This window comes from Taeniopygia guttata, chromosome 7 (genome assembly GCF_048771995.1).
Source record: "Taeniopygia guttata chromosome 7, bTaeGut7.mat, whole genome shotgun sequence".
In the NCBI taxonomy this organism is placed as follows: domain Eukaryota; kingdom Metazoa; phylum Chordata; class Aves; order Passeriformes; family Estrildidae; genus Taeniopygia; species Taeniopygia guttata.
The window spans coordinates 30,432,735-30,447,707 of NC_133032.1; the positions used below are offsets into that span (position 1 = coordinate 30,432,735).

The following is a 14,973-nucleotide window of genomic DNA, read 5'->3' on the forward strand; positions in this document are numbered from 1 at the left end:
CTGCTCTTGCTTCCATCTGCTCCTCTGTGCAGCATAACCTTGCTGTGCTCTCTGCTGTCCTGCCCCAGAGTGCACCTGAGCCAAACTCAAGCCTTGACACTTAAAAGGTTGAGGCTGAGCCCCTCCACCCTACACAGGACTGTGCTTTACCCACTCATGGAGGGTGGAAGAATCACCTTTTTTCTCTCCTACACCACCTGTTGCACAAGGTGATGCAGATATGTCTGTGCTGTGGATGAGAACCCTGCTCAAGTGCACATATCTGTGTCTCTTCTGTACTTGGCTGGAAAAGCTGGGCCCAGTGCTTATGATACAAAGGCAATCCACTGGCTGAAGGCAGGGTTGCTACCAGAGCTGACAAGTTTAACTAACCTGGATGTCTGCACATCCCTTTAGAAAAAGCCCAGGCAACTCCCTGCCTGTAGAGTAACTGCCCAGGGGCTCCATCTTCTCATGGCCCTCCATGCTGAAAGGCTGCTTTGGCCCAGCCTTCTCAAGTGCTTTGTAACACAGACTATGCTTAGTCTGCCTTTGGACTAAACAGATCAGTCATTTAAACCCCAACAGCACAGTGACCAAGAGGTAGAGTGAAGGGCAGCCTCACACTTGGGCAACTCAACTCCATCTCCTCTAAGTAGCAAAAAAATCTGTTCTATTGGTAATCCAGAAAAAGGCAGGTAAATAATAGCACCAGTTATAGATTTGCCTCTCCCTGTTCCTGAAAGCAACACAGAGTCTCCTGCAGACACTGCAGGATGCACAGCACAGCTTAGTTGTAGACACTGATGTTAACGTATGAACACAAGTGAAGCTGAGGCCTTAACACAGCCCTAGAGAAGAGACCCTCACCAGAGAGGCAAAGCAAACCCCACACAGCTGTGTGAATACAGAAAATACTGGGCTTATCAGATGGCATGAGCTTGGGTTAGGTTATAAGCATCAGCATGAGGAACAGAACTGCTTGCACACTTTGGAGATGTTGATGGGTCTGCTTGAAGACAGGAATGCAGAGGTGGGGGAACCCCTCTGCAGAGGACTGGCAAAAGACAGTGAAAATGAGCATGTGGGAGAAGCAGTTTAGCAGAGAACAGCAGCAACCTTCTACAAGGCTTAAAAGGCATCAGATCTCTCAGTGTCAACATGGAAAGCACAAATAATTTGCCAAAGGCCCTAACACTGACCTGGGTATTGCAACGACAGGCCTGAAACACCTGACAGAAAATCAAGCTTGTGAATTTACAGGGAGCAATGATGCCCTGCCAGGGCTGGGGATGCTGCCAAGCCACTGCCACATTTAAGCACCAGGCACAGTTCTGAGGAGCTCTGTACTGTTGCCAAGACAGTCCGTAATTTCACAGCTTTTTCCTGGCACTACCACGAAAAGCCATTTATATTAGGCAGCTCAGTCATCCACTAAACTTACAGAGCTACAGCAGCATGCAAGTGGTAATTCCCCCAGCAGTTCCATTCTCCAGGGCTAAACCAGGAGAGAGTTTAGCTCTGCAATGGCTCTGATGTTAACAAAACATACAAGCTCATTCAAAACAGCCTGGGAGGTATTAAATGTTTTATCCAATTTTGTTGTTGTTGTTGTTAATAGAGCTAGAGGCAGTATTCTGCTCAGAGAATAGCTGTAATCAAAAAAGCAAATGTGTTGGATGGCACATAGAACAAATTATGAATAAAACAGGAGTAATCTAGGGGAAGGAATTAAAAAGTAAATAGTGCAAGTAGTTCTGGAAGAACTGGAGAGGTTGGACTAATGAGAAACCACAGTGGGCAAGACAGATGGAGCACCTCCAGACCTGAGAACTTCCCTGAGAACAGGAAACACAGTTTGAAAACTTGGGTTCTCACTGCCATCAATGGCAAAGCCAAGGGACACATTCTTATACCCATGGCAGCAATGATGGGCCAGAGTAGGTAACACTTAGAGCTCTGCAGGATATTTCTGGTCTAGAAATGGCTAATGCACATTTCACTTCTGTAACTCCTGAGGACATCCAGCTGGGAGACAGATTATCTCCTATCATTCTAGGCTAATCTTAGTACACCATGCCCAGTCCAGCAGGACACATGCACAGGCAGCAAGTTAAGAACCATCAACATAATCAATGATGTAACGTTACCAGATCTGCAGGTCCAGGGTAACTTGTCTTCTGTCAATTTCTTTGGTGTAGGCTTTTATTCCATTAATTCTAGGGCACTGAAATAAGCACAAACAAGATACAACATAGTCAACATCTATCAAGCTAAGCACAAGTGAAAAGTCCTACTCACTTTGATGAATTTGAATACAGAAGGATTAATTAAATACTTTGCCAAACTGCAAGTAAAATGTGAGTATACAACACTAATTTTTTTTTTCTTTAAAGACAGAATGGCCTTGGCAATCCTCAAACACAGGGCTAGTTGCAAGTAGCCTTAGGCCATCCTGCAAGCCTTAGAGAGCACTGAAAATTTCTGTTGCAAGGGTACAACATAAATAAATATGGATATGCTCCTTTTTTTCTATCTGCAGTCCCAGGATACTGACAGCAAGTGGGAAGAGATGTGTGTTTTTCCTGTAGGATCCTTCCTTCATGGTGAAGATGCTGATGTCAACACGAGGAGGGAGCAAAGCTGTTACAGAGATGAACATCTCACTCCCCTTGCACCTGAACTTTTCAGAAAAGAGTGAACCACAAGCATTACAAGAGATTCCCACTACCTTCTCGCCGAAGTGGATCTTGGTAAAGGTGCATGTTTTCAGATGTACGTTCTTTGCTCTGATTTTTGGTTCAAGAACTTCTTTAAATGTTTTTTCCATGATTGTTCCAAAGTATGGCCAAGCCTGTACAAGCACCTAAAGAACAGCGAAAGCAGGAACACACTGAAGATTCTTTGAGTAAGACACCTTTTGCTGAGAAACAGACACACCCATTAGAGAACCCTGGATATTAATATCTGTCCTTTTAAAACACCAAATCAACTTTCTGCACTTAAGTCATCCTTATGGAAGGATCCATCCCTGTTTCTCAGAATTGGAATTGTTTCAGGAACTGAAGGGTGAGTTTTTAGCACCATAGAGGCTGCTTCTTACCACAGGAGCCAACAAAGCCCACGGTTAAATTTCTATAGTACTATAGTCCCTAATTACTCTAAAGTGTCACAATGTTCCCTAGAGTTAGGTTTATTTAGAGAGGATTGACATGAGCTTTTATATAAAAAAGAAAATTTGTTAAAAAAAACACCAAAAAAGAAGATAGTCACTGGATGCTAATTTGCAAGCTCAGCTGTTTTGCTTTGAGAGGTTGACCACACCTGCTAATGGAAGCATTTCCTCAGTGCTCTCTGGGAACCTTTCTGGTAAGAGGAGCCACCACTAAGTTTGCTAAAATAATATCAATACCATACACATGTATGTATCCATATATGCAGACAAACACTGGCCTTTTCTTTTTAGTCTCAGAATGAAGTGTTATTGAATTTATCAAACTTCTATCAACCAGGCTCACATTGGCTCTCAACCTCAGTAGCAACCCCACACTTAAGTGACTCCATACTTCAGTACAGACACTGATACAACTGAACTACACTCTAATACTTTGATAGCTTTCTCAGAGGTGTCCCACAGAATTTGGATGGGAGGGATGCAGCTCAGAGCAGGTGGCCTCACCAGCCAGAGTTCAGAGCTCCTCACCTTGTTCAGCCACTCCACTCGTTCAACATCAGGGAAGTGAACCTGGATGCAAAGAAAAATAAACTGAGTGCCACGTGCCATCTGTTTAAGCACACTGCCACACATGCAAAAGACAGCATGGAGTGCGGAACAATTGTTAAGAGTAAGCTGAGATCCCTCTGCCTTCACACATACATTCTTTATAATTTACTACCTCCTTGAAAAATTGTAAAATGCAAAGAAGCCAGTAAAGAATAGAAAAAGCAAAAAACCCCACGTGCACTGATGCATCAGTATGCCTCTGGGCACATTTACATGATTAAAGCAAGTGTCACATCCTGTTCATGATGTAAAGCAGCATTAGATTTCTCATCCTTCTCTTTGTCATGCCTTGGGAAGCCACGAGAACCTACTTCCCTTTAGGATCATGAGCTGTGCAGGACCTGTTTCCTGGATTCACTCGCCTGAACCAGGACACCCCACTTTGGAAAACAACCACCTGCTTGGGAAACTCAATTTATTGGTTGTGGCAGCATTTCTCCACTAATATCAACATGGTGCCAATGGTTTCAGGGAAAAGAAGCCCTGTGTTCAAGCCATTAGCATACACTATCACATGTAACACTCCAGTGTTTTCACCTCTTAGAGCTTTTTGAGATGGTAGGGAGAAATTAAAATTAAATAGTCACTTATACATCATGTTTTCAAGTTTGACACACCAAATGCCAACAAGAAGTGTTGACTTGCTTAATCACCATCAGGACAACTGGGTATGAGACCACCCTCAAGTAACTGATCTCTCAGACCCCAACAGGAAGCTGCTGAGTGAAGAGTTACAACCACCTTACTACAATCACACATTAAAGCCTTATGGATGTGGTATTTGCAGCTGGTGTCACAAACTGCTAGCAGGTTACTGCAGAAGGGAAGGATACTGCAGCAGCTTCTCAGAATCGCCATTAGAGCACCTGAATACAAAGGGAATCTGACTATCATCTAGCCTGATAATAGTTACTGGGTAGGACAAAACCTCCTCTTACAAGAGCTGTGAATTACACTTTTCAGGCAAAGCCTTACTGTCCATCAGCTTTCAGAGAGGTGCTCAGAGACATTTGGATGGAATGGACATGTTTTTTAATACAGCTTCATATATGATTGAAAAGCCCATTTTCCTTGCTCACATAATGCTTTAAATAATCTCATTCAAAAAACCCAAAGTAATATTACCATTTTCTTTATAAGAAAATTCTTTTGATACTCTAAATAGCAACTTTTCCATTAAAGCAGACAATAGAAGTCCACTGAAATGCCAGCCTTCACATGATGAAGTGAGAACTCAGCACCAGAAGGGACAATCAACACAAACTGCTGCTGACATTTTGCTGTGAGGCAGACTATGTGAATCAGGGGACCTCCACCTGCCAGCCTTTCATCTTCCACCATCTAAATGTTCTCCATCAGGTCACATAAATCCTGGGTTCTCAGCTCCAGTGTAATTGCCAAGCACCAACATCCTGCAGCACTTGGGTCACACCCTGGGATAAGATGTAGGAAGGATAGAGCAGAGGTGGAAGCAGCATGCTGAGCTTGTTCTTCAGAGCACCTTACAGGCAGGAGAGGGATGTGACCCAAAAGAAAGGACAGGACAACAGTTAGGCTACCCCTTCCTAGTGAGAAAGTCACAGCCCATATGTGCAGGGGAGAAATATGGGGCATTATAAACCATTAAAGTTGTCTGGGATTATTCACTAGAGGCAAGGCTGCTAGAGACTTGAAACAGCACAAAGAGGCATTAGGAAAGAGGCAAAAACCAGGAGAATGAGGCTGTAGGTGGACCCACCTTAAGAAAAAGTAAAATTGAATTTATTATTTGTGCCCAAACCACCAACAGCCCCCAGCAAATCCCCAAAGCAACTGCAATGAATCACACCACACTGTGTCACACCTCAGATGCTGTGACAGCAGACATTTGTACACAAATGTACAGGTACATTTCCACCCCACTTGACATCCCCTCATTCAGGTGTCTGCAACTCAGCTCCCACACTGGCACTTGGTGCCTCAGTTTCCTCTGACAGATGGAAGGAATGGCACTGCTGGAGCTCAAAGGCTGGGACCAAAGACCACCAGGGGCTCCTGGGCTGACACTAAATGGGCTCTTCTTGCAGAGAACACCACCAAAACTGGCTGATGACATGACTGGTGAAAACCAGCTTTCTGCCCTTTATGACAGGCCACCAAATTTCAGTGGGTTCTCAATACCAAAGTTCAGCTCCACTCAATGGTATGAACTAAATGAGCAGTACTGTGAGGAAGCAGAGCTTGGTATCCAGGTGTTGCAACTGCATTATCCACTGAGTAGTAAGACAGAAGCTCTTACTTCTAGCAAGTCCTTTCCTACCCATGGTTTATCCCCATAACATGAATGCTAGCTAGCATGTCACATGGCTAGTTCAGCCCAGTGACACCACCAAGCTCTCTTCTTGACTCAACCATTTATTCCAAGAATTTAACGTAGTCTAATATGTTTTGAAAATAAAACCATCTGTAGTTCCATACTTCTGAACCATGTGCTCTGGATTTCAGACTTACTTCTGGCCCTTGCTACTGGTGGGAGCCCTGCCAGCAAGGTCTTGCCCCGAGTTTGTCATCAGTACAGCACAGGTAGGAGGAGCCCAAAACACTTCCTACTAAGCCCAGAACCAGACACCAGAGCTGCCAAAATTAATACTAACACAGAGTAAGACTTAATCCCATAGCCTTGGGCAAGTCGCACTATCAGAATCAGTTTTACCCATCTACAAAAACAGGCACACTTCTTTGCCAAAGTTTAAGGAATGCAGTAAAAATTACTTATCATTTGAAAAGAGCTTTGAAGATCAAAAACACTAGGTAAGGGGCAATTACTAGCAAGTAAAGAAAATGTGTAAGCTGTGCATGACTCCACCTTGCCCTGGAGCAAACCACAGCAAGGATCACAGCAACAACAAAACCCATGTCTGACACAACAGCACCATTCTGTTCAAATACAACACAGCAATCTACCCATCAGGGTTTGGTTTGGTTTTTTTCCTTGTTTGTTTGGTTGTTTTGGGTTTTATTGGGGAGTTTGGTGTTTTGTTTCTTTTTACAAAAAGCCAGGATTTTTAGCTATTGATACAGGAGGAAAAAAAGAAGTATAAACAAGGCTTTTCCATGAACAAGGACTTAAAAGGCAACATTTTAAAAGGACAGTTCTGTACCCAGTAGTATTTTGCCTGGTAAAAGGAGTTTAACATCAGGAAGAAACACAGCACACTTGGATTCTGCCATGTGCAGCCAGATAACCACTGGCAAAAGCAATATAGAGCAGTCACCACAACCCCAGGAGCTGGAATGAAGGTGGAAGCCTGGCTACCTCTGCTCTGAGCACGGCCTACTTGTACAGAAGTAATGCTAAAGGCTGCAAAGGCTGAAGTCAGAAGGTCTCAACTCTCCAAGCCATGGATCTGACCGTGCCTGCCATGAGCAGATTTCCAGCCTGGTTTCCTGAGGAAGCACAGCCTGCCCACGTACGCTGTCTAGCACAGGAACGTGTCTATTCCCAACTCACTGACTGGTTTCAGCCAAGAAACTGGTGCTGCAAAACAATCCTGCAAATACACCAAAACAGATGGTTAAGTAGATTAGGGAAACCCTCCCAGCATGCCCCCTAAAGGAAAGGCTGCATTCTGTGTATCTCCTAACAACTGATACCAGGACTGAGCAGAACCTGAGCCAATTTAAAGAAGCCAATTCCTAGGGAGAACAATTTTTAACCAACAGCAAAATCTATGATTGCTCTTAACTTTTCACTAGATGGATCCCCCTCATTTTATTACAGACCACATGAAGACACAAAGATTTATGAATCCAAAGACACTGCAATCATTTCACACCTTCAGAACCTGTCCTAAGATTACAACACTGCAAATCCAAGCCATGCTCCCCTTGAACTGTATTCCTACTGCCACCTCTGTGTGACAGGAGAGAAGACCTCAGTGGATAGTTTTAGAGCTCCCAACTGAAGATCTACAAACACTGAAAGGCAAAAACAAAAGATAAAAGATAAAAAAGACAACACTGCAGAGAATAAACTGAGTAGACATCAGATGAGAATCGGCCTCCATGATGGGCACATGGAAGAAGCAGATCCAATAGAGGATGGGGATGGAAGGAACATTAAAACTGGGGAGTTAAAAAGCATCAAGGACAAGTGTAGTGTGGAAGCAAACACCCAAATGATGAACAAAAATTACCACCACACAAAAGGAAAGGAAGTGGCAATATAGAAAAAACTGAAAGCACACTGTGCAGCCCCTTTATCATTAGGTCCTACATCCTGCCTTCCAGGAGTAAAATCCAAGAATTCAGAAGTTACAAATCAGACCTATGGAAAGAGTCTGACTCTACCAGCTCTATGAGCACATGCTGAGCAGCGGGAGATAGAAATGAGATAGCCCTTAAACGTTCCCTTCTCCTGAAGGAGGCTGAACATTGTCAGACCCCAGGTGCTCCAGCCCCTGACCATCTCAGTGGCCTCTGCTGCAGTTTCCCCATTTGCCCAAACCTCTCCTGGGTTGGGGCACAGAGTGCTCTCTGTGGAGCCTTGTGAAGGCCCAGTACAGGGCAATCAATAATGGACCACCTGCTCCTACACTAATGAAGCCTGAAACTTTCAGCCACAAAACCCAATGGAACTTTTTGAATCTGTGAGAGCTGTGGGGGCAAGCCTGATTTTTCAACAGTGACTAAGAGGCTCAATTTCTGGTTACAATGATTCAGGGCACTTGAGGATAAAACACAACACTGCTCTGACAGCATCAGTGCAAGAGCTGACACCACCACATTCATTAATGCCCTGAATTGTTTTTCTTTACGCTCTGTCAATACAAACAAGAAGAAACTTCATTCAGAGACAGACTTCTGTGCCTGGCAGGAGGGAAGATGTGCAGGGAGCTGCATCAGCCCTGGCAGGAGACCCTGGCCTCACTCCTCAGAACTGCCAGCTGCCTTCATTTCTCACAGCATTAAGAAAAGCCAAGTGCTGTAGGCTATATAAAAGTTTGCTGACTATAAATGCCTCCATGCAACATTCTTTACAAGAAAAGCATTTCCCTACCAGTCCCTGACAGAATTTTAAATGCTAAGTAAATGATGATAAAAGAAAAAATATCTAAACACCTCATCATCCTTTCCATTAGCCAACCACAGCTGCCCAATAAATAACCCAAGACACAGAATAAAATGGCAGGCAGAAATTCTAGTTTCTTCACTTTAAAATGCAGAGTGACTAAAAACAAATGTGGACAACAAACAGGGGCTGGCCTTCCCTACCATCCAGAGATGACTCCATAAAATTAAATATTTGGGTTTTTAGCAGGGTGGGAATATAATGTTTATATATTTTGTTTGTTTTCAAATGACACTAAAGGGGAAAAATCTGCTGGATGAGAAGTGTAAAATAAGTATCTTCAACAGCAAAATACCTGCAATGCAACATCATGTATTTGAAGGGAGATGTCTCTGGCGATATAACAGACTGTTTTATGTACCCACTAACAGCACATCTCCTGGGCTAAAACAACTTATAGTTTAATCCTTGCTTTCCTGAGCAAGACTTCAAAATCAAAGACGCTACTGCATCACTGCCACCCCTTCGCTGCCCGCCCCGGGACACCCCGCTCTCAGTCCCGCTCTCAGTCCCGCTCCCCCGCCCGGAGCCGCCGCGGGATGCGGGGCAGAGCCCGCGCTCCTCACTCACCCAGGCGGGCAGGTGCCGGCCGGCCAGGCCCCGGCACACCGCCTCCCGCTCGTCCTCCAGCAGCGCGAAGGCGGCGGCCAGGCGGTCGCGCTTCCCCCGCCGGTTGAGTCCCCAGCAGAGCCACAGCGCCAGCGCCAGCAGCACCCAGCTGCCGCTCAGCCCCAGGTACCCCGCCAGGTACACGGGGCCGAGCCACAGCAGCGCCCGCGCCGCGGACGAGAGCAGCAGGCGCGGCAGCGCGGCGGGGCGCGGGGCCATGGCGACAGCCCGAGCCGGGGTGGCGACAGCCCGAGCCGCGGTGGCGACAGCCCGAGACAGGGTCGCCCCTGCCGAGTGCGCTCGCCCCGCGCCGCCGCCGCCGCTCCTCCGCCCGCCCGGGCCGGCCCCGCCCCGCCGCGCCGCCCTCACGGCCAGCCCGGTACCCCGGGGCGCTCCGGACACCCCGTGACCCATCGGCGCGGCTGGATGTGGAACCACACGGGGCACGCACCACCTGTTGGTTCTGGACACTTGCTGCTTTCCTTCTTCCTTAGCACTTTCTTCTCGTCCTCTTTTGATTTTGATGGGGATGTTGTGGGTGTTTAGATTCTGAAATGCTGATAATCATCGAATCACTGAATCACAGAATTGATTGAAAGAGACCTTTGAGATCGACAAGTCCAACCATCAATCCAGCACTCTCACCCCTAGACCACAGGGAAATTTTTTTTCTGACATGTAATCTGAATCTCACCTGCCTCAGTTTGAGGCCATTGAACTCTAGGCTTCTCACTGCAGGCACAGCAGAAGAGACTGATCCCCACCTCACTACAGCCTCCTGCCAGGTAATTGTAGAGAGTGATTAGGTCCCCCCTAAAGCTCCTCTAGACTCAGCTCCCTCAACCATTCCCTGTAAGACATGTTTCCTAAAAGACACTTTCTGAGAGGCTTTCCCCCCCTCCTAGTGATATTAATTCTATACATGCCTTAACAGACAGGCTGTAATTGTACACTTCTACACTGTGTTTTCCACTGCAGCTTCTCCTGGATCAGGAAAATGCCACTCTTTGTTCAGTGGATAAGTCTAGAACATCAGTGAATAATGCCAGCTTTTATTGTGTCCCTTTTTTGATACTGGTTGCACAAGATAACAAATGATGAGCCAGATAAAAACCTCCAAGAAAAAGAAGCTGACCATGACTGGGAGAATGAAGTTTGGTCTCTGCTTTGCTATGAGATTAGTATTTAATTATGGGTCAGTCAATAAATCAAACAACACCACAAATGATCCTCATTTGTTTGTTAATCATTGCACATGACTGCTCTGGGCTAGCAATCAGTTCAGGCATCTGAAAACTCAAATGCCTCACATTAGAGAAACTGTGCACCAGACATCTATTAACAGGTGCTTTTGCAAACAACCCTCCTAATCTTTCCCTACTGTCAAATGAGGATGACTATGCTCTTCTTCCTGGGGATGTTGCAAAGATAAATCATTACAAAACGCACTTAAGGAAGTACTTCAGTACACAGTGGGCAGTAAATCTCTAGAACTTGCAAGAGGCTGCAAGGCAGATGGTATCAATAGGTTCAAAAAGGGATTAGGTACATTCTCAAGGAAAGGACCCATAAATGTGTTCCCTAACATCATAAACACAACAGCTGTGGAGGCTGAGGGGAAAGGACTGCAGGAAATGCCTGGGCTCATGCCCTCCCCCTAAACAGCAACACCACTGGGAGCAAGTGGACCAGTGGGCTGACCCCAGAGGATATTTCTGCTTGTAAATCTGTGAATGAAAGTCCCGAAATTGGCAGAAGCTGAAGAAAAGAGAAACCTGCTCTCTTGGTAGCATGAATTAAAAATCACACAGTGGTTATTTTGCACAATTACATGCATCAGGATGTAGATTTATAAATCTACAAAACCAGGTGGTTTTGTCCTAACTGTGACCAAGGACTGAGGCTGACTTGTTGGTTATTTTTTCCCACTGTCATCCAAAGCTTTGTAAAACATATTCATTAAGTCATTTCAGCCATGTGAAGCTTCACAAGGATATACTCAGCCTCGTCTTTCAGGAAAACAGAAGCTTCTAAGAAAAAATGGTCTCTTTTAGTGATCTGAAGACTTGGAAGGTTGCTTTTGCTACTAGGAAAAGCTATAAAAGGTAGATTCAGTATTTTCCTCCTTCACATTACTCTTACTGAGTTTGAGATATTTATCTCAAAGTCAGGGAGACATGCAGTTTAGAAGCATCAAGTGTCAGTTTATTGAGAAGGAAAAACCGTGGGGCTGCAGCAAAATACAAACCAGCTAATTTCATAAATTAAATTTAATAAATAAACAAACCCACAGTTTTCGGTTTCTTGTTCTTCACTCAGCTGATCACAACAACCTAGGCTGAGGTTTAAGGACAATAAAAGCACTCCCTCTGTACAAATGACCAGAGCACTTCCAGTCCTGCAGCACAGCCCACAGCTGCTCTTTAGAGAAGGAGATGCTTTCATGAAAGGAGAACTCCAAGTTCCTCCACTGTCCCCTAAGACCCTGAGCTTGCAAACAGCCACTTTCTCAGGCACTGCTGCCAACTCCTTACTTTGAGAAGAGAAAGTCTCTTTCTGTAATTAAAGGGGTTTTAGGAACTTTAAAAAATTACACAAGTAATATAAAACGTCACTAAACTTTAAGTCACATTACTTAAAATTTTGAAAGATGAACAAAAGAGTGGAGGTGAAAAATTACTTTCATCACATCGGGTCACACAGAGAGGTGTTCTCAAAACAAATACTGTGCTGATGAGGCCAAGATAAATCAACAGCCTTTGAGAGGACTGTTAACTCCATTTATCATGAATAGTAGTTACCCTTTAGAAAAAAAAAACCAAAAAAAAACTTTAAAATACTAATTGGTTTCTCTGATTTTCTGAAGTACCAGAGGACATACTGAATCATCAATCAAAAAGACAACTTAAGACTTATCAGTTTCCTCCTGGGGAAAGTATGACCTTGACTGCAGCATGTTGATTCCAAGCACCAGACATCTGAGCCACTTGAAGCCAACCTTATTTCCAGTTACAGGGGAACTCCACAGACTATTTCACCTAATATTCACAGGATAGTCACTAAGGTAATGACACAAGGCCATTGTTCTGGCCTGTGACAATCTTCTCTCTTTATTTAACTTGATTAGGCATGACCACTACACTTACTAACATATAATAAAACTGTATCTTGTAGCTGATTATGACAGAGATTTTACAGAAACTGCAGAGATTTGAAAATGTATTAGTACTAAATTTGCTGTCTCTCAAGCTGGCCATGGTAACTAAGGCAACCCATTTTAAAGGTGGGGAGTTATGAAAAACTGCCAACGCTTTTTAACTACAGAGAACACGCAAAGGAATTAACCTGAAGAATCAACTGAAGCACATACCAACATTATTGAAGATGACTTTCTAGCTTTCTTGTGGCTTCAGGGTTTGTGACCACTGTGAGATTCCCTCTTTAATGTTAACAAATGTTAGAGGTGCAGTATGTCTTTTTTCTGTGCCTCCACAGCAAAATATAAAACACTTACATAAGGCTAAAACCTTACTCCCTGTGTTAACAGAATGACTTCTGTATCAAGAGCTGATTAAAGCTATTGCCCTGCTGGCACTCCCAGTCACTTTACAAAAAGCATAAACATTTTTGTTTAGCTTTCTCTGGTTTCATACTCTCCATCCATGCACTGTTTACCCCTTCAAGCAAACCCAAATCCAGACCCTGCCTATCACAGGGCAAAGGCCTTGTATCTACTCCTGCTGTCTGTGCTCAGGCAAATCTGGAGTGCATTTTTACAGGGAAAGCTGGCTGGTTCTGTCCAGAAATTAAATATCAGTTGGGCAACTCAAAAGAGTCTGGGGTACATTGTTCAGCCAGGAGTATTTTTCTGGCTGGACATTTGTAATTTGGTCATGAAAATAATTATGTATATATGTCCTGTTTTGGGAATCATCACATTTTCACAAAAAGATACAAATCTAGGATTAAGTGGTATTATCTATAGATATGGTCTGGACTGGTAAAGTTAATGGATCTCTTCTCTTTCTTATGTGAAAAATAATTATAAGCAGAAGACAGCAAGGCTTTCATTTGGAATATGTGCAAAGCCACATATGGGAGTATCTGACCTCTGCTTTAAGGGCTCTGCTCCACTGTGCTCGCTCCCCATACTGCGCCTCATGTCTGCCCAGCTGAGGCTCCTCACTGCTTTTGTACAGCAGCCAGTAGAGAAGCACTGAAGAGCTGGGACTTTTGGCGAGATAACAAAGCCAGTTACAGCAATTTATTTCACATATTCACTTGATATTTTACAGCAGATTCATTCATGCAAGGGCTGTGCAGGTGGATGCAGAGTGTCCACCAAAGGAGGTAAGAGTGTGGTGTGGCCTATGGCCCCTTGTGCAGCCTTGCCCCTTGTGCCAGCAAATCCCACACTGCCCTGGCACTGGCCAGAAGAGTTAGTGTTGCAGCACATGCTGCAGTTGAGATAGCCACTATATGCAGATTATCATCCATCATACAATTTTAGAAGGCTTTAAGCATTCACCCATACAGTCACACCACATCAGAAGGTTTCAAGCACCCACCCTTCTTGCTCTTTAGCCAAACCTTTTATACCCCTCATGTTCATGCAGTGTACCTGAGTGTCCTCTGCTCCCTTTGGTGGTTGCTCAGTGCCCCTGGGCACTCCATGGCTCATTGCTGTCAGTGCTGCTCACCTGCTCCTCACAGCTGTGCCCACTGGGGATGAGGCTGGGCTGCAGCCCCACTCCCAATTGCCACAAACTGTGTGCCTACAGGTCAGTAAAACACTGAGATATTTGTGCCTTGTATATGCACAAATTATGTAACTCCAGAGGTGAGGCACAAGAATGTGAAAGAATACAAGCACAAGAATATGATGGTATCAGAGAGGAAAAAAAATAAGCTTCCCTTACTGTGAGGAGGGCATTATCCAGTGCTGCTGGAGGTTGGAGCTGTCACTTCCCTGGCTTTGGGTACCACTCAGATTTTCACACAAGGCACATGAGCACACCTCGGTGTCATCCTGGCAGCTGGTGCCACCTGCTGAACATTACAACATTTATAATCTGGATTGAGGAAAAATAAATTCCCACCAGAGAAGTCAAATCTTGCTGAAATTGGACTATATTTTACACACAGAAGAATCAGAGCTGCAATGCACCCAAGACATTTCAGTTTATTTTTTAAAGTCTTTGCCAACTACAATTCTATTATTGTACTATATATTTCAATCCCAGAAGCAAAGCCTGTTAAACCTGTTTGGTTTAAATTTTGCCATTGTTATAACATGGATTATTCTATTTTTCTGTCCAAACAATTGTTTCTGCAACAAGGATTTGTGAGCACAATATACAAGGTCTTTGGTCTAAAATTAGCACAACACATTTCTTGGAGGATAAAATATTTTATAGATTTTGTTGTCAGTTAGTGAAAGGCAAGAAAGAAAACCCTGGGAAATTGTCTTTCCATCATTTTAAATCTGTCT

At 44.3% G+C, this 14,973-nt stretch overlaps 1 protein-coding gene across 2 annotated transcripts in view; it reads right to left on the minus strand.

Annotated features, from left to right (window-relative positions):
- The window catches only part of ESYT3 (extended synaptotagmin 3), a 34,866-nt gene extending 20,369 nt beyond the window's left edge, over window positions 1–14,497 (minus strand). Inside the window, exons 1-4 of one of the 2 annotated variants that reach the window (XM_030278012.4) lie at window positions 14,402–14,497; window positions 3,683–3,724; window positions 2,711–2,845; window positions 2,130–2,206 (exon numbers count right to left, since the gene is read on the minus strand). In XM_030278012.4, coding sequence (XP_030133872.3) covers window positions 2,130–2,206; window positions 2,711–2,809 — 176 coding nt within the window. In that variant the 5' untranslated portion in view covers window positions 2,810–2,845; window positions 3,683–3,724; window positions 14,402–14,497. Of the gene's footprint in view, window positions 1–2,129; window positions 2,207–2,710; window positions 2,846–3,682; window positions 3,725–9,443; window positions 9,932–14,401 lie in introns of those variants that run through there. The other variant, XM_030278011.4, reaches the window with a different exon arrangement.
- Window positions 14,498–14,973: the final 476 nt, after the last annotated feature.